At 39.2% G+C, this 20,543-nt stretch overlaps 1 protein-coding gene across 6 annotated transcripts in view; it reads right to left on the bottom strand.

The window, feature by feature from the left end:
- ADGRG6 (adhesion G protein-coupled receptor G6) overlaps positions 1-19,894 on the bottom strand; it is a 110,709-nt gene extending 90,815 nt beyond the window's left edge. For 5 of the 6 annotated variants that reach the window (XM_030946666.1, XM_030946667.1, XM_030946668.1 and 2 more), the window contains exons 1-2: positions 19,620-19,894; positions 13,944-14,044 (exon numbers count right to left, since the gene is read on the bottom strand). In XM_030946666.1, the coding sequence (XP_030802526.1) occupies positions 13,944-14,044; positions 19,620-19,621 (103 nt within the window). In that variant the 5' untranslated portion in view covers positions 19,622-19,894. The other variant, XM_030946665.1, reaches the window with a different exon arrangement.
- Between the last annotated feature and the right edge of the window lie 649 nt (positions 19,895-20,543).

The raw sequence follows: 20,543 nt of genomic DNA, 5'->3' as shown, positions 1-20,543 counted from the left end.
GTGTGTAACCAGAAATTCCCCTGAAGTTATACATAGAATACAAAAATGAAGTGAAAAAAAAATCTTTCAAGTGATAGAAGCATGCTGGAAATACAACAACAAAATATCTCTCTGTTCCTTTTTTCCTTTTTATTATGAAATACTGTGTTTTGGTGTTACCTAGGTTGTACTGAACCAGGTTGCAGTGGTTTTAACAAGGCTGCAGTAAATAATTGAATGAAAAAGGAAGTTACAGACCTAAGCAAATTGCTTCACAGGGAAATAGTTTGATTACTCCAATCACTGTCATCTTCAGCTTCCTTAAAACGTCACAAAAATATAGTGGAGAACATCTTGATTAAGTGGGAATGCATGAAACAAGAAAAATAAGTAAGTCACATTTTGTTAAGAGGACTTTCTGCTCTTCATATGGGATACATTAGCATTCTAACTAAACATCTCTAAGAGTAATTATAGTTTTATCTACATATACACAGACATCTCAACAATATAAACCCCTCCCAGAAACAGACACCATTAGGGTTGCACAATCAAGGACGACTGAAGTGAGGAAATGCCAGAGTTAACCTTCCTCTGGCCCTTGCGCACAGATAATTGAAAAAAAATCTTCAATTACATAATCACATACTACTGTTTTTGCAGGATCTCATTCAGTGCACAGGAAGGACAAACCCCATGAAATAAGCAACTTTGCAGTATCCTGCTTTACTTCTGTTCTTCGATGTGTTACCCTCAACCTTGAAGCAATTCCAGCTCTCTCCTGAGGCATTATCACTGACTTCCTCATGAGTTCTTCTGTGGTGTTCATCAGTGTAACATGTGAACCTTTCTCCAACAGTTATTTTATTTTAAAACTTAAAATATGGCTGTGATGGAAGAAGTATTCTTAAACTCATTTTACAGAAGTATATCTGGGGAATATCAAGTTCAGAAAAATCTTCTGATGTTAGGTGTTTCAGACATGCAAGATCTAACTTCTGATTTGCAGCATTTTATAGATGTTAATATAGTCAAAGACAGTTCCTATTCACCTCAGCTGCAATCAGAGCTGCAAATGATTCTACAGATTTAAATTAGTGACAGAAACTGAGACACATTAAAGACAGGCATGAAATTCATTTGCTGAGCCACCCATAACAGAAAATAGAGACAGAATTCAGTTTTCTAGCACAGCCTTCAGCCACTCTTGCCATGAGATCTCTTTGCAATCCAGTTCCTCATTCAGTGTACATATTCTACCTCCGGCTACACTTTAGGCAGACCTCAAAAACCATATTCAGTTTTTTTTTACCTCCTGGCATGTTTACTTTGTACAAAACTGATGGCCAGACACAAAAAGCAGGTGGCTTTGTAATACACCCTGCATGATCACCATGGATGTGAAAATGGAAAAGTCCATAGGCAAGCTGAATTCTTCAAGTCTGTTATTTCCTAATTACTGGATTGACAGCTTTCTAGACTTAGTACTTTCTTTTACCTATTTTCTTACTAAAGTTTTATTCTATTATTTACAATAAGTCAAATTTGAAAACTACACTTGTGTGACAATCAAAGGAAACCTTCCCCGCTGGACTACCACACAGGTTTCTGACATATCAACTAAACTAGCAACCGCTGATTCTACATTATAATTCTCTATTTCACTAGCTGAATCCCAAGCTTTTCCTCACCTCCACAAAAGACAGGAAATTACTGCAAAATAAAAATATAACTCTTTGTCAGAATTGGTGTGATTAAAAGGTTGCATTACTTAAAAGCAATAACAGACAACTAAGAGCCATTTAATAGCATGTGGCATTTCAGAAATAAACATACTGTGTCATAATTAGAAAAGATAGATTACAAGGATATGGCATTACCCACCTATAATTGGGAGCCTGGATATTTACTCAAACCCCTCTTATTACTGCTGATAAAGAGGTGCTCACAATGAAAGTGATTATTCATCCAAGTCTCATAAGATATATTTTTCCATGACCAAAGCAGCCTATACTCAATAACGTAATTTACTTAAAGTGTGGACAAAGTCTTTGTGCTCTGTGGCTGGATTTACAAATCTGTCAGCGCACACAGGAGATCCACCTGCACAATCCAAATAAACATAATACCATGTTTCCGTATGGATATTTGTCCTTAAACCTATACAAAATGTTAGTTCAACATGTCCTTCTGGTAAAGTTTAAGTTGTATCATAAACATATAATGTTCTAGGATAATTTTATCAGTAATTTTTATAATTTATAGTAATTGCATATTTTAAAGTAACATCAAAGAACAAGTAGCTTTATTTATGGCAGTACACAAGCACAGGGTAATGGCTGATGCTACATCCAGACTATATCTCCAGCAGTGACAATGCCGACTAGTACTTGTTTACTTAAGAAACCTCATGCCACATGGAGAAAAGTAATAAAATACCACCATTATTATTATTTCATATTTATCTTATGATTTTAGGTGGGCAATCCTCTTTGAGTTGCATTATAGCTTTAAAAACATAACAGGCAAATTGTTAATCTTACTGAAGGCTTCATATGTGTAATACACAGCATAACCCCAACAAAGGTCCATAAGGGAATGTATTTCCCAGATCAGTGTTTAGACTGGGCATATTGGTCTTTGGTGGTTTTCATAATTGTTGACAAATTGGTAAGTACAGCCCAACAGTGGTAGATAATAGTGCAGAATATCTCCCTGCTTCCCAAGTAACTGGTTCCTGAATGTATACAGCACCTCAACCATACAAAGTCTAGTTGCACAGCATTTGACTGTCATATTTGTTACCATCAGTATTTGTAGGCACACTTCTCAGTTTACACACCGACACCATAATTACCATCAGGAATGATATAAGAGGAATAAACGGGGACTGTTGTGAGGGCCAGAATAAAAAAGTGAACCACAAACATGAAGAGAATTAAATTATGACAAAGTATAAAGAACAAATTGCAAGTACCACAGAAGAGCTTCCTGGCAAGAAAAAAAAGTTTCATCAACTGCTATTAAGTAATTTATGTTTGTGACTCACAATGGTCACATTTTGATGACCAGATTCTAGTTGAAGACCTTTTTGTTATTACAGTATATGACATTATTTTTCCATTCTGCTCTCCTTGTATCATTCCTTATATTGAATTCTGCAAAGGGAAACTAATCAAAATCTAATGTGAAATACCACAAATTGCTAGTAGACCTGATGTTCCTTTTTTTTCTAAGTTTGGCTTGATCTCTGCTAATAAAAGATGTTTCTTTGGATTTTCACATATTTCAAGTGAATAAACACAGTAGCTGATTAAGATAAGAGGCATTGTAGACCTCATCCTAAAGATTAAAACTCTAGCCCGGTTGAGCTGTCTTCTCACTAGAAACACATGCAATAAAGTAAAATAAGAGGAAAGCTGAAAAAAAATCATGCCACTAGAACCAAAAGCAATTCACTTCAAAAGGAAAAACAAAGCTTTCTTCTGTGCATTAGAATTAAACACCAGAGTGGATGTCAGGATTGTTATGATATTTTAACTGACTCTGACAGTTACTAAACAATCCCCAAAATGATGTATTAAACCTAGCTGAAAAAGAGAGTGATAGAGCAAAAATGCTGCCTTCTCCTTGGCTCAGTTTTTGAGAGTGCTGAAAATAGTCATTTAACACTGAATCTCAGGGAATCTGAGGTGCTCTGACTCCCACAAATGGTATCATGTCCCAAAAAAAAAGCAGGAACAGTGCTGGAAGAAAAAGTCTCAGTATCAGTCCTTCCAGAAGAGTTAGTGCATCTGAATTTTTTTTCTGGAGATCAAGTAAATTCTTAAGTACCAAGAAAGGGTTCACATGACATGGGGATTACACAGACAAAAAACAGAATAGAAAACCCTCTTCCATTTCATGGGGTGAGATCACAGTAATCTGCAGACAAAACCCACAAGTTACAACATATAATTATTGCCAAGTGTACACAGCAACACTTTTTTCCTTCTTTAAGCCTTTTTCCTTTCTGAACACTGAACAGTGATGAAGTACCATGCAAATGAAACCTTTTAAAGCCATGGGGCAGAACTTCGGCTTCCTCTGACACAGCAGCACTTCTTGGCCAAGACACCAGCTTCCACATAGTTTCTGTTTGTATATTTGGGGAGGGGTTTTCCAAAGAGCTCCACAGTGATGTAACTCTGCTCTTATTCAAGGACAGTCAAACCTGCACTGACTTTGGTGGGACTCAGTAAAATGAATGTTACACAATCCATGGAGGAACCACCAGAACATATACAGCTGAACATGCACTTAAGAATTTCCTTGTATTTTAGTCCAGAAGTTGTGCAAAAACTATTTGAAGATTAAAACAGATTTGTCTCAATTTCCCCACTCCTAAGCATAAAAAAAGCACAGCACAGACTTTCTATGAAATTATGTCATTATTTTCTCAATCATATTACTAGTAAGTTATTTTCCTTTACTTTATTGAAAAGAATACTTAAGAGAAATGATGCTTTTAAGAGAACGTGGCAAAATTTTTAAATTAATGTTGTAATTTTCTCCTTCAGATTCAGAATACTTATTATATCAGAAAAATTATTAGGATGATAAGGCAATATAAATGTTTTGAAAACAATAGCTTTAAAAACTGGACTCTTCTCAGCTACATTTCTGGCATCTGCTACATTCCATTGCTATGATGTACTATTCAGAAAAGATTTATGCAGCCAAGCATTTTTTTCCTAAGATCTTGAGTTCAGCTATTGATTCTATGATTAAATGGCCAGTAATTCAATTTTGTTAAGCTCTAAAAAAACAGAACAACTTCAAGTACTTTTGTTGAAGGTAATAGCCAAAGGAGTCAGTAAGCACAGGAGTTGTGTAAAACAGAATACTTGTATCACATACATCAACATTGCCAATAAGGAAGGAAAGAAACGCACCCAAAACTAAAGACAACTATACCAGATATTATTTGCAGGTAGCTTCTAAGTTACTAGATCTTGGTCAGAGATTTAGAGACTTACTGTTTGTTATTACCCACATGAAAAATATGTGTATATTTTATTAGAGAGAGGGAGTGTACACATAGAAAGATGCCTGCCTTTTAAATCCTCAGTAGTATCTTTTGATTGCCATGTGCCACAGGAAGGAGAAATTTATTATTCTACCAATGCTACTTCGGCCTTTTTGAGTTCCCCAGAGACATTTCCAGGAAAGAAGAAGGGTTAAATGCAATTCATTTGTATAGTAGTGAAATAATCACTCAACAGTGGAGCAATTCCTTATATGCAGAGACAGACAGAGGGAAGGCCTGACTGGCATTTCTGACACACAATGCCTTTGCCAGTTCCAATGGCAAGATTTTAGCAAAAGAATAGCCAATTAAAAATATGATCAAAGTACTAGACATCACAGAAATGGTATACAGCCAAAATCTGACTGGTCAAAGAAAAAAACCCCACACTTTATAAACCAGTTATATAATTAACTGTAACCAGAGCAGCTAGTGCACATCTGATGTACCAGGCTTACCCATGTGAGAGAGGGGGGCACATTATTGGTATTGCTCCACTTCCTTTAAGTCCCTTTATCAGTCAAAAAGAATTTTTTTTAAAGCCCCAGAGCTTCTAACCCATTGTACAAATTATATAGTTTTTCAGCACCAGCATTTTGCCCTTTTATTTTTGTGTGTATATTACATACATACATAAAATATAATCGTTCTTTAAACCAAAGTTAAAGCCCAAAATAAGTTAACACCACTTGGGTGATTTGTTATTCAAAATATTGGATGGGTGGGCACCCACACCAGAATAAAATCTGTTATTTTAGATTTCATTGCAAAAGACTCTTCCTTTCTGTACTTTTAACAACTCATCAGACAAGTGATTTCAGGATTCTCTGTACACTTTCAGTTCCTATAAAGTGCAGTATAATATGTAACTATCATACTTTGGATAGGGAAGATATTTAGACAGAATCAGAAGAAAAAAAATTCAAAATTTAAACCCATTTATAGACTTTTCCTGTAAATTCAAGACAATGAGAAAAAACAGTTGCCCTCACACTTAAAAAAAAAAAGGCACAGAGGATTGGGTCACTTGTACAAATGCGTCTGTGATAACTTCAACCGTGAGGTCTTTCTCTCCACCTAAAAGGCAAGTTCTGATTAAAAAATGCCTTGACTTTCATAGTACGGATTTGTCACTGCACAGTTCTTAATTAAGAGAGCTCTGAGAAGCCAGAGCATGCATCTGAACAAAACAAACTCTGTTCGAGGCAGGGAGTTGCAGCTTTCTGCCTGACACCCATTAAGAAGCATATTCATGAGTGAAAAAAGATGGAACTAGAAAAAAATCTGATTGCATTGTAGCCTTTCAAAAATTACATTAGCTGTGTGACGATCTTTTCATGGATCTACCATGTGTTCATGGGTCTACCCTGCAAGCTCTTGCAGATATTTAGCTCTGGAAAAAAACTGTACTGGGAGACAGTTGGCCTGCTTTGGGGAAATCCAAAAGAAAAATGGTTTCAAAAATAGGAACTTTTTGTCACTCTTTGAGTAAATTATTTTACAATACCCACTTTTTCAGTCTAGAAGAACTTTTCAAACGTTAATTTCTCTGAAAATATGCCATGCTGACACTTCCATACAATATTAACTGTCTTAACATCTTAATTAATACAGCAGTAGTTTTAGAGGATTATGCAATCTGAGTTACCACTGTAGTGGCCTCTATTGTCAAAACTGACTATTTGCTACACTGGAATTTGGACAAACCAGTAAATAACTGAAAAGATGTTCAGAAATTACTGAAAAGGAAATTTACAGAATGGGAATTGGCAAATATCTTTGGGAGTTGAAATCTTGAGAACAATTAGCAAAATCGTTTCCAACTAACAAATTGAAAACAGTTAACATACTGTTCAAGCAGCTCTAGCCCCAGAGAATAGGGGGAAAAATAAACCAAAAAACTCCACAAAACTTACAACATGAAAGATCCTAAAAGAAGAGCACAAGTTCATAGTGGTACCAAAAATGTAGCAGTGGAGTTGGGTTTAAAGTGGAAAGTGGCTTGATCTTTTCAGAGACAGCAATTAAAATAGACTTATGTGAAAGATATCTGGAGGCCAGACTACATAGGCAGACTTCTAATTCTGAATTATACACTCAATTTTCCTGCACTGCAGCAAGAGTTAGAGCTTAGTCTGTCATTTACAGGAACTGAGCAGACCAGCAAGCACTGAACCCAGACAAAACAAGAGGGGTTTCTGGGAACGCTCCCTTCCCTTGATATGCATACTTAAAGAATTATAGATGTCCTCATGGCTCTATTAAAATAAATTGTATTATCATATTTAGGGCAGGAAAAGTAGTTTTGATTCAACATATCACAGTAAGGGATGTACTTCTCTGATGTAACTTATCATTATTACTTTAATATTTTTGTTAACTTTGTAGAAAATGTTCAATCTATAACTAAAATACTTTCTTTTCCTCCTACAGCAGAGATATTTTTCTCTTCCATGATGAGAGAAAGAAATTCAGACTTAGTACATGTGAGTAATTTAATCAGATGTTTTTCATACACAGTCAAAATTCCCTCACTTTTTTTTTCAGATTCTTGAAAAATAAACATCATATATGTTTTTCTTCATTTTACTATTGTATATCTATCTCAGACATCTCTGCATTGTGGTTGTGTGAAAATGCAAATTTTAACATTTCTTTATCAGAAAGTGATAACTGAGGCCTTGCTCTAGTAAGCATTACATGTTACACCTTGTGGAAAACGTTTAAGCAATCCCACTAAGTAAACAAATACTATGTTCTAGCAAAAGTAATCATGGGCATTAAAATAGGTATCTATAATTTGCAAGATCAGCCCTTCTGATTAATTGAGAAATGCTGACTTTACAGTGGTAATAAGTCACTTCTAAAAAGTCATTTGGGATATTAAATCAACCAATTCAATTACACAGTATTAATTGTGATACCTATTGAAATGCACATCACATAGGAACTTTTACCTGGAAAACTTCTATTTGTAGTTAACACCTTCACTTCACAGTACAATGCTTCTCACATTAATAATCCACAGGAGGAAAAAAGCAGCATTTACAAAGACTCAGGTTTTTATAACGACAGAAACACATCTTGTCCTAAAATTTTCATTCACTTTATTGAGAGCAAGTGACGAATGCCATTAAAAAAAAAATTCACATGAAAACCTCTATCAGGGCAGCCTTTTGTAAAGCACAGTCCAGATGGCCACAAGTCATCTTGAGCCTATTTTTGGATATAGTGCTAAGGTAGGTACTTTTATTATATGTTGTGATAAATAGTATTGACAAATATTCAAGCTTCTCTTGGTTATGTTTTTTAATTTCTAACAGCGAGCAGAGAAAATGGGGTAAAAATAATTTATAAACAGATTCTAAAATACTGTAGGTTATAAAGACCGGACCTTCTGTGAGAGGTTGCTCTTTCTTTGAAGGTATACTGTTTAGAGAGAGGTACATGATTTAGCCTTTGTTCCAATAAAAGTGTGCAGAGACCCTGTACAACGAGATCGTAGTCAGCTTAGAAATGCCTGAGCACATTCCATATCGGTTTGGCTGTGAGGGCATATCAGAGGAGGGGGAAAAATCACTGTGCTTTTAAGGCAGTATTGTCATGGTTAATGCAAAGAGGTTGAAACGTTTAAGGAAGGGAAAAGAATATCAACACCATTGATAATAGATTATAGCTAAAAGATTATAGCTAAAAAAGTAAACAGAAGTAATGAAAGGCAGGTTCCTGTGAAATTCATTTCAACAGTAATTTACTTTTATATTAACAAACTGTCAACTAGGGGAAATACAAGAAAGATGACTAGCAACTTCTTCTCTGCAAGATTTGTACGAACAGAAATTCTAAACATATGCCTCAAGCCAGCAAAAATTTAGATACTAAACAGAACATAAAAGAGATAGCTTATGATATGTTTTGTTTAAGCTAAATTAAAATATATTTTTAAAAAACCCTGACAGAGAAAGAGGAAAGAATAAAAAAACCCTACAGCAATTCATTAAATACATAGATTCCTTCTGACTAATCTTTCAATTACTCATGATTTATGTATGCCTCTGTAAGGAAAGACTGCCAGACTGAATATTTTTTCCAAACTTTTGAAATTTCCTGATGTTTTCCATAACTTTCAGAAATAAGAATTTCCATGCCTGAGTCAGGGACAGAACTATCAGTCACATTTACCCTGCTCAGCAATAAATGCACACCCGCTCCCACCCCTGGGATCAAACCACCCCCTGCTGTACGTGAGCATTGTGCCGACCGGCTGGGTTACTGCCTTGGCACTTGGGCTCTTGCTCTGCACGTGGTAAGAAGGAGGAAGATAAGGGAATGTGCTGACAACCATTTCATCATTTGCCCAGTGATAGGATCTTTGGCCCCTGTCTGGGGGAGGCAGCTTGAGATCTGTGGTGAAAAAAGCACACTTCCTGACTTGGCTGTGCCAGATAAAGCCCAATCCATTTTCACTGTGTCACTACCTCTTGCTGCTAGCACTGGTGGCATGAGCAATACTTCCCACCATACTGACTTCCCATCTCTTATTAGGCTTCTGAACCCACAGATTCACCCTGAAATCTTCCCATAAACAAGAGAGGACTTTAATCCCTCCTTTATCTACACAGACACAATTAAGGAGCATAACAGACAAAGATGATCTTATATTATGGATCATCATCAGACATGTAGGTGAAGGACCTGCCTTCAGAATTTTTTTTCTTGATTAATTAAATACAGAAATTTTGCTTTGAATAACCATTAAAATTTAGATTCCAGGGGCTGTAACAGATTTGAAATTTACACTTTAGTAAGCTCCTGAGAATTGATTAAACTGCTCTGAGGATGTGGAAATGTGGCACCAGCGCACTTTACTGATGGATGACCAAAGGACAAAGGTTCATTCTGGCATTAGCTACAGCCACAGTAATTTTGTGGTAACATCGGCATGGGGTATACTGCAGAAATAGTGTAGTAAGAATCACAGATGTCCTCATGGCTTAATTAAAATAAATGTTTTTCGCAGTCTAAATAAAACTAAATGTGGTTGCACAGCAGTCAAAACCTAAAATATTTATTAACTCTTATGTAACTATAAGTCTACTAATGACATAAGAAGGTGAAAACTCTTATGAGGATGTTGCCATCTCCTCAAATTTTCAAGTGTTCAAAACTCTGAAAATCCAGTGCTGACAAGACACTCAATAACTAGACTGGAAAATAATTATGCAAACTGCAATCTGCATTTAAGGTCACTGAGAAAACTCCAGTTCTGCTCCTGAGTTACCATAGAGAGCACAGACAACTCCAAAAGACAGCAAAATATTGAAACAATAGACATTTTATTATGACAGCAGAAAAGCAAAAAAGCAAGGGGGGAATAAACTGAACGTTTTTGTGAGGTTACACACATCTGAAGCAACTGATTTTCCTTTCCATCCTGAACTGCTGCTTCTTTATGTCAGATATATTGAAGCTATTGCGACAGGACAAACAGCAAAAGAATTTTTTAGACACAGCAAAAGCACTGTCATATTCCAACACCTGCAATTTCCAATGGGTCTTCTCATTTCCCAGATTTTTAACCAAGAGAGATTCTACAGGACAATGATTAAGAAGGAACTATAGATATTAGGGAAGCTTGGAAATTATATAATGTATTTCTCAGCCCCAGGGAAAGAGGACTGTATATTTAAGCCATTTCTGGTAGATACTACTATACATTTCCAGGGACTGGGATTTCCCAGTCTTTCTTGACACCTATTTCACTGCTATCTAAACCTTTTGATGAGATGTCCTCCCTTTATTTATCTTCTTGCAATTTAAGCCCATTTCTTTTTGCCCTTTCAACTTGAAAAGATCAGTCTATCCCTTCCCACTGCACCTACCTCCTTAAATATTCTCAGTTCTTATGCATTCCCTCTTTTGTCTATTATAGATCAAAAAATCTTAGTTCTTTCTGTCTGCCTTCGTTAGTTACATTTTCTAGAACTTTGTTCACTCCATTTGTTCTCTCCTGGGCTCTCTGAAACGAATGAAATGTACAAACAAAAAGTTAGGAATATCTGAGTCTCCTATAAAAGCAGATTTAACTAACTGTTTAAAACACCCCCATTCCAACATCTGAGCTGCCATGAATCCCTTTCACTGGAAGACAGGCAAGCTGTTTGCAAGGGAGGTGAGACATACACTCGTCCCAGGGAAACTGAGGCACAGCTAAATGACCCACATAAGACTATCAGGGGCATCTACCTCAGACAGGAATGGAGCCATGACAAGTCACTAACTGAGCTGTGCAGTAACTTCCCCCGACCCACAACACATAACTTGAAGCCAGCGTGCCCAGACTTTATGGCTGCTGAGTTCTTAACTAAAGTACATGCTATATATTTATTTTTTTTTTCCTGTCAATAATTTCTTTCTGTTTCAAGTGTCACAATCCATCCATTGATTCCTTTGAGGTATCAGACCTATACTTTTGAACTGCACTCCACTTGTGCACCTGCTTGTCAGTACCTTAACAATCTGTGGCTGAATATTCTGTCCACAGACCATCTCACTCCTGTTCTAAATTTTCTGCTGTGTAATCCCTCTCCTAAGCTTTGTTTCTGAAAGCAGGCCCAGTACTGTAGTTTTCCCCAAACTAAATGATAAAATTATTACTTTTGCATTTTCCATGTCACAGTGTGACTGCTATCTTTATCCTTATGAATAGTCCCTTAAATAATCCATAAAACCTGGACCTGATGATCTTAATCCCTTGCTTGTATGTGACCTCACCTCCTCTGGGCAAAGCTTAATAAGCACCAATAGCTTTCTAAGCTTACAGCTCACTAGAGAATCTGGATGAATATCAGGCTTTTATGAGATTTCTACTGTAAATTCAGTCAAGCTTAAGCTGCCAGAGAGATTATGAATACCATATGAATCCACAGCCGAAGTGACCAATAGCTTTTAAGAACACGAAATAAAAAATGCAGGAGCAGCAGTGTTTCCTGCTTTGTCTGTCTTGCTCTATTAGAAAAGGCAAATGAAAAGATTCCATTTTGCAGCATTACCTATGCTTTTACATCAACATAAAAAGAAATATGAACCCTGAGGGTCTACAGGCAAGTACTGCCAAATGACAGGCTCCTGTAAAGGTAAAATGTCTCATTTTCATTTCAGTTGAGTATTAACAGCAGGCTACCCATCATCTCTTTCACTACTGAACAGCAAACATCTTTCTATTGAACCTGGGCATTTCCAGCATAACTTATTTATCTAATTATCATTCAGGACAACAGGGAAATATTTTTTCCATTTATTGACAGTTTTGAAGATTTCAAATCTATTCCTGTGGAGGCAAGAAAGGAAAAGTCCCCACAGGGATGCATTTGAGACTGGAACACTTTGGCTGCTTTTACAATCCAATGGCACCAATCATTTTATTGCTGAAGAGGTTAGCCAGGGGCATATATGATTTTATAGAAGTGTATCCTGGAGTTTGGCACAGGGCTTTTGACCTTACTTGTTCAGCAGCAGCACAGATAGCCCTGGTACAATTAGCTGAATGCACGGGTGAGATTGTGGTTGGCTTTCTCTGTCCTCACAGCACACTGACTGGGACCTTCTGGCTCACAGGGCTCAGGTTGCTGTGCTACCTACACTTTCAGCTATCAATTATCTGTTATGAAGAGGAATTAGCAAAGGATAACAATTTTGGCATTCTAGTGTTCTAGCCACCACGTAACAGCACACAGCAGATGTAAATTAGAGGAGGTTTTGCTGATTTACTTTGTGCTAAGAATGGCAGCAGTATGGCCCAAGATCAAGTATGGACCAGGAACTTGAAGACACAAAATCCATCAGTCAATGGAACCACAGGTGAGAGCAGATCCTAAATGCATTTCTGGCTACAGTTTAATGGAAATGGAAAACACCTATTAAAGTGATATGAATATGGAAAGTGCTACTGCACAGTGACAACATTGTTTTGTCTCTAAAAATTATAGGTTTAAAAATTTAAAAAAGCACTTTTTTAAAAAGGAAAAACATTACCAAAGAAGTTAGAAGTCCTTTCTATATATAAACAATATTTTTTCCAATGGCAAGCCTGTCAAAGCAAAACAACCCATCTGATACAGAATTAGGTGGGCACCACTAGCTGCTCCAAAATTTTCATATGCTCCAGAATGAACTCCAGATATCTTTTTTCCAGCAAAGCAGCTGGATCTCCTGAAATACTTTGCACTTCAGTGGTTAGGACAAGACATTTACTGAATGAAATCTCTCATTCGTATGTTTAATGAAAACAGCCAGTATGTTACATTATGCTGTGAAGTGTCACCACAGACCAAGATGATGTCAAGTTTAAACTCATGGTTCTTTACAGTGTAGAGTTATCTTACATATAACTTGCATATACTTTGCTGAGGAATGTTTCTATAATTTGAGTCATAAAAACTTTAAAAAATAATAAGCACACAATAATTTACCACTTTGAACTACAGGGAAGAGCTATTAAATACACAATCTGCAGGCACAAAAAGTACTGTGGAAAATGAAAGAACTACATGATTACCCACAGAATTTCAACAACCAGAAGAAATTCAAAAGAGGCAGGCATTAACAAGGTAAACACAAAGAAAGAACTAAATTAAAGAATTCAAAGAAGAAATTAAAAGGAAAAAAATAGTAACAATTAATAACAGCACAACTGTAAAAAATGGCAAAAATAAAATTCAGCAGTAGCAGAACACAGGACCCAAGCTATAAAATCACAAATAGTGATCATAATGCATCACTTTCATCAAAGTGTTATATTGTACAGAGTTCAGCCATACATAAGCATAATCCTCGGTCATTAAAACTTTGGTTCCTGGATCATTTATTTATGCAAGAAGATAAATTGCTGACTTACCTGCTTGCTGCATGCATATAATATATGTGGTAAACAAGCAGAGACAGTGATGCAGCTTCCATTTCCAGTGATAGCACCACATTTCACTTCCATGAGACATCCTGTGGGAAAAAAGAAAAGCAACTAAGAATTCAGGGAGTTTTACAAGACAAGAAAATGAGGAAGACTCTGTTAGTCAAACTAGTAACCTGCAGTAAATAAAGTAGTGAAAATTATGGATGGCCCTAGTATTGCTTAAATGGAGACAAAAGTCTGCTAAAAAGGGTCAGAAATTATGTTGTCTGGTTCTTAGCAGACAGCAAAATGGAAGACTGGTCAGCCTTGGGCTTCTAAGCAGACAGATGTGGGTGGTATTTCAGTAAAAGAAACAAGAAGCACAGTCGGAAAAAGTTAAGTTGTAGGGGTTTTTTTGAAATATGAAATTTTACACGTATAAACACATTTATTCTATTTAATTAATTGAAGATTTCAAATCTGTTCCTGTATAATAAATACATATTTGTTATTAACTAAATAAAGACGGTAGATTATAATTTGCATCTGCCCTTAACAAAGCTTTCCATTTTTCTGTTCTAATGTTTTGACAGCTATGATATCTTCTGCTGACAATCCTGAAACTTTCCTTGCCAAAATCTAGGAGCTCACCTGTGCTGCCAGAGGAGTCAGGGACATACTGATTATTTCATAAAATAAATGCAGTTATAGAAAAGTCTCTACCAGTTATAGCTTGAAGTTAAAGTTTCCTTTCCCTTGCAGGCTAGAGGATATTTAACGGCTAAACCAAAATGCTTCCTCCACTGTGGGCAAAAAAGGAAGCAAAAGTCTTAATAAACTTCTTCAGACCTTTAACAATGCATCCATAATGAATGGTGCTCCTCTATGTTCACGTCTCGTTTTATTCAACAAGTCAGCAGCAAGCAAAAGGAAGTAACAAGTAATGAAATACAACGTGCATTATTTTGACCAACTCCTTCCTCTCCTATTTGGTGATGATAACTGGCTTTTGTTCAGTAAGATATTATCTCCCTCTACTGAGGTAAATAAGGACAAAACTCTTCGTTCTTCTCCATAGATAGTGCTGTGAACCCACCAGTAAAAGCTGGGGGCAAATATAAAACCTTTTCCAGTGTAAGCTTCTGTTTATTCCCCAAGTGGAAACCAATGCAGCAAGATAAACCACTGTAAAGGAACAAGTAATATTTCAGCTTTAAAAGTAGTAATTCATCAAAGCACTCCTGTGGGCTAGATGCCAATGGGCCCAGGTAAATAACACTTCAGCAGACTGCCTGAATCTGTTAGGCTTCCTTTGAGTGCAGTGTTACACAGCACAGATATCTGGTTACAAAATAAGTTCAGTTCTTTGTGGGTAGTTGTATCAAATTAGGAATCTGAAGCAGATTTATTTTTTCTGAGATACTGTAAAGTCAACAAGTGTTGAAGACAAGTTCAGAAAACATGGGGCTCCGAAATACAAGAATCTCTTTGATGAAGCCAGACATACAAAATAAGTGGATTATCAAACAATAGAATTATTGTCCTTCCACTTAGTGATCCAAAAATCCCTATTAAAATCTCAGACAACAGAAAGCTGAGGTTTTGGAGCTGTTACTTTCCAATGTATATAATTCATAAATCCACAATAACTTTAATATTAATTTTAAAAACTGAATTTGAACAGAAGTCCTTTGAAGACATGAAAACAGTTACACACACACACGCAAACACATATGGCATACATATATACTCACAGAGTGGGGAAATGGAAATGTTGGGGCTAACAGCATGACACACCAGAGATACAAAAGAATTTTCCTGTGCCTACAGAAGAGTTTGCAGATGAGACACATGGCATCCTGCTGCTTAATCTACCAATGCAAACCTGTAGAAGTGGTTGCATTACTGGTTTTTGTTGCTGGTTTGTTTTGAGCAAGCACATTAAACAGTTATTAGACTAGGAAACAAACAATTATTTATTAGTTCAGAATAATTCTGTATTAATTTCCATCAAACTGATAAATTGTCTGTATTGTCACGTTTGATATCTCTGTGAGCTCAGACAAAGATTTTGCTTATTTAGTAATGGGAGAATCCAAAACAACACATTTGAGATACTCAGGGAAAAACAACATGACAAGCTTCTGCTGCTTAGGTCTGGTGTGAATGAAATTCTATGTTAGTCTGAAAGAGGTATTTAATCTGGCCAATTTCTATTTGTTACTGTTTACTTGCATTGTGGAAATGCTTACAAGCGAGTACTCCGTGGTACTCCAGAATGATAGTTTATAGTCTGCTTCCTCACCTTCATCCATGTAAAAAGTGCTAGTCAAGAAAGACTTCAAGAACATGGATAAGCAACAACAAAGCAGAGCATAAATAAGTGCAAACAATAAGGCAGAAAGGAGTAGCTATAAAGACTTTCTCCCAGAGTAAAAAGCTAGAAAACTACATAACTGCTATTAAAAAATACACAATTCTCCACTAAAATAAATAAACAAAACAAATATATAAGAAAGAGCAAACTGTCTCCTCCACTTCTCCACCACTGAAGGACAAAACAATTCTCTTTATACCACATTGTGTCAGTTGACAAGAAAAAGGTTTATCAGACTCCGACAAGAACGAACACAGAAGTGCACACTACCAAAACACTCCACTAATGTGGGCACCATGAGTCAGATCTGTTTCTTTTGGAGAGGATTGCTGAAAAACTGTTTTACAAAGCATAACCACTAGCTGAGTGCTATAAATTAGTGAGGAAATCAGTTATTTATATGTTCCTAAGATCTTGCAAAGCCAAAAAGTCAAAATTCAGAAAGCTGACTTCTCACAGCCTTATACTGGGATATGTAACACTCCTGTTCACACAAGAAAGAAGTTGTCAGGGATGGAAGTCAAATAACTGCCAACAAAAAGGCTGCTTCCACAACAAAATCAATCCCTGATATTTTTATAATTTGACATTTCAGACAATTATGATAAGGTGTTGTAATAACTGACAAATACTTCTGAGGCTTTAAAAAAACACAACTTAGTTGCAGATATTATTCACCTCTTAGTAGCCACCATATTTATTTTAAGGTTCTTTTTCTTGGTTACTGGTGTTAATCAACATCTAGAAGTGAATACAAACAGCATATGAATAATTCAATAGAAAAATCAGCAAGTTCTGAGCTTGTTTATAGCTTACCAAGGAATTATATGGTCCCATGACAGCACTGATTTGATGACCCAAGAGACCTCTTTGGTCTTGTGTTCTTATTTTAAATACTATTAAAAACATGTGTTCTGTCATTTAATATTCATTAACAGCACAGGGGATGGATATCAGAATAGCAATGTAGTAAAACATGACAGGAGTTTAGGTAAGCAAAGGGATGGACCCTGTAACAAAGAGATGGATTTGTAACAAAGATCTCAGACATGGAGACATGGATTATTTCAGTATTTGTCTTTGGTTACATAAAAATTGCTGAACACTGTTCATAGTGAGTTTTCTTCTCTATTTTGTATCAGTTTAAATGAAAAAGCCCTGTTCTGTCCCCAGCTGTCCACATTAGCAGCTCTGAAGAAATCACTCTAGATTGTCACAGAACCAAAACATTTCACCCAACATATTTGGGAATTATTAGGACACCTATGGTAGGAGTACATCTACTACAGATGGATATAGTCTAAAAACAGGAATCCCTCTCAACTTTTTGGGTTTTTTTGAGGGTTTTGGCCTTCTGCAGAGTCTGTTTTTCTAAAGTCTGAAGTACTAATTTTTCTATGGACTTGCATTTCCCAGTGCAGACACTGTGTGACATGACCATCTATGCACTCTAGCTACCAATTCAGTCCAGTCTAGTCCACAGCTACTTTCATTTCCTATAACATAGGGAGACAATGAGCTTATTCACAATTCATTTCAGAAGAGCAAAATAGACATGTAAATTATCTAAACCATAAATGGATAGTAACTTGACACAGTTCAAGATAGAATTACTGGGAGTTTTGCGACATCCAACTACTAAATCTTATTCTACATGCCAGCAGCCAGCTAGCAGACAAAACAGCATTGCCTTTTAGGGAATATACAGCTCTGCAGGACAACATACACAAAATGTGAATAATGCTGGAGTATTTCATTTGTAGACTGTACCATCCCAAAACATGAAATACAAATTCGAATACACCATCTTCTGTCTTCATAACTTTGTCAAAATTCCCTGGAGTAGGATGGGAATTCTGCCTCAGGCACGCTGACATGACTTTTTTTGGTCTTTGACATGTCTACAGCTATTAAGGAAAAATGTTGCTGACACTTTAAAATTAAAAGAAAGATAACATCAATTTCACAATTTTTTTTCTCACTCAGATTGTAAACAAAAATATTTTAAGCTTAATCACTCCCAAGTAGAACTGCAAGTGAAAGATGATTGCAACTCAGTTTAGTTCCCCAAGATTAATAGAGAAGTTGATTTTAACTCCAAAACCATCGCTTTAAACTGTAGTACATTAATGTCTTGAAAGATTAATTACACAATACCCCTTAAAACTTTCATTTTGTTAAGCACTACTTGCTCCTAATTATTCTTACAGCCAGCTTTGAAAACACCCTCATGCTCATCAAAAGAGATGAAAAAAAAATAAGACGCTGCCTTTTAATTTAAACAGTATCAGCCCTATCAGATCCATCTAAGTCCCTTGGCTTTTCTTTCAAAGGGAACTTTTCCCAGTTGCAGGCAACAAATCTGCTGGTTGTTTCCAACCCGGTAGCGCCGCAACATTAAATCTTCAGGAACTCCCGATTTCTGCCTTAACTTGACGGCGCTGTGTGAGAACCCCCTGCCCTTTTCACTTGTACCGATTCCTTCGGGCGCATCCCCAGGATCTCGCCCCTGGCTGCGAACGCACCGGCGGAACGCCGAGCCCCAAACTTCAGTACCCCGCCTTACCTTCGGCGAGGGACGGTCAGTAAAGGAGAAATATCCCGGGGAAGGCGTCCGGAGGCCAGCGCAGTGTCCGGCCGGGGCTGGTGCGGTCCGGCAGGAGGGGGAGCCCCCGAGGCTGGCGGAGCCCCCGCTCCGTGCGCTGCCGAGAGTCGCGGCGCGGATGCTTTGTGAAGCCCGCCTTGCCCTCCCTCTCCCTTCCCCTACTTTTTCCCTACTTGCTCTGGCGCCTCACCTGGAAGGCTGCCTGCGGTGCCAGGGCTCCTCGACGTGAGCGGCCACGGCCCCGAGCCGAGAGGCCGGGGCCGAGAGGATGCGGGGGCACCGCCGCTCAGGGCAGGCGGCCAGCGGGGCCAAGTGTTTCGCTACTTGCCCGCAAGCACACGGAAATCCACCAGAGCCGTCCCAAGGACGGGGTTAGGGCGCCCTGGAAAGGCATCGGCCGCCCGGGAGACGGCAGGGCAGCCGCCGACGGACACGGAGCCCGGACGGGGCAGAGCCCTGCCAGCCCTGCCCTCCGAGCTCCCGGCTTGAAACTTTCCCGTTTCCCCATTCCTTCAGCCCTACCTACCTGCACCAGGGCTCAGCTCTGACATTACTCACCACTTGCCGTGGGTGGTGGGAAGCCCTGCCGAGCCGCCCGGGGTCCTGGCCCCGCGATGCAGCCCGCGGGGCCATCCGCGCTCCCCCAGCGCCCCGGGCGGCAGCCGCAGCCCTCGCCCCAGAGCCCGGAGAAGGGACTTACATGGTGACATTACGGGGCGGCTCTCCGGGTCTCAGCAAGCATCCGCCCGCGCTGCCGCTCGCTCTGCCTCTGCCCCGCTCCCTCGCCGGCTCCTCGCAAAGGTCATCGCTCCTTGCCCACCTCCCTTCCACGCCCGCGCCGATCCGCTCCTCCTCCGCCGCGATGCTTCTCCCACCCCGCGCCGCGGCGGGACCTGCCTCTCTCTTTGCACAAGTCGGGGAAACTTCGGCGCGGAGCGAAGCCGCCCCGCCCGCTGCCCGCGCCCCGCAGTCAGGTGGCGGCCCCGGCGCGGCCCCGCGGCTGGCCCGGCCCACCGCGCTCCGGGGGCAGGACGGGCCCGGGAGCCGCCGCCGCCGGGGCCCCCAGCAGCCCTCCGAGGAGCTGCTCCGCGGGGCCGGAGCGCCGCTCTGGGGACAGGGATGCCCACCCTCGCCCGGGAAAGGCACGACACGGGCGTGCCCCAACTCACTGGTTAGGTGCTAGGCCAGGGTGTGCAGCCCCCAGGCACCCCTCAGGAGATGATAGCCGCAGGCACAAAGCCACCCGCAAAGGACATAGGCCACTTCTGGGAAGACTCCATACTGGGGACATTGCCATTGCGTGTAGCACCTCGCAGCATCCCCAGGGCACCAGGGTCCCGGGACAAGCACGCCCTGCACACCCATCACACCGCGCACGGCAGAGGGAGGCGCACATCAGCCCACCTGCTCGCCTTAAGACAAAAAACTGTCCCACTGTGTCCCAGAGCTGCTGGCACAGACTCCAAGGCACTTAAAGTGTGTCAGTTTCCTTTGAAGCACCGAACACACTAGGGACATGAGATGGGTGGGTGGAGGTGGCGCGGCTCTGACCCACTTTAAAGCGTGCAAGGCGGTGTGCTGCGCCCACAGAATGCTGGCCCGCACCTCACTCCTGGGGAGCGTT

Source organism: Camarhynchus parvulus, chromosome 3 (genome assembly GCF_901933205.1).
Source record: "Camarhynchus parvulus chromosome 3, STF_HiC, whole genome shotgun sequence".
NCBI lineage: Eukaryota > Metazoa > Chordata > Aves > Passeriformes > Thraupidae > Camarhynchus > Camarhynchus parvulus.
Note: the sequence above shows the minus strand (reverse complement) of the source record. Positions and strands in the feature narration are given on the sequence as shown.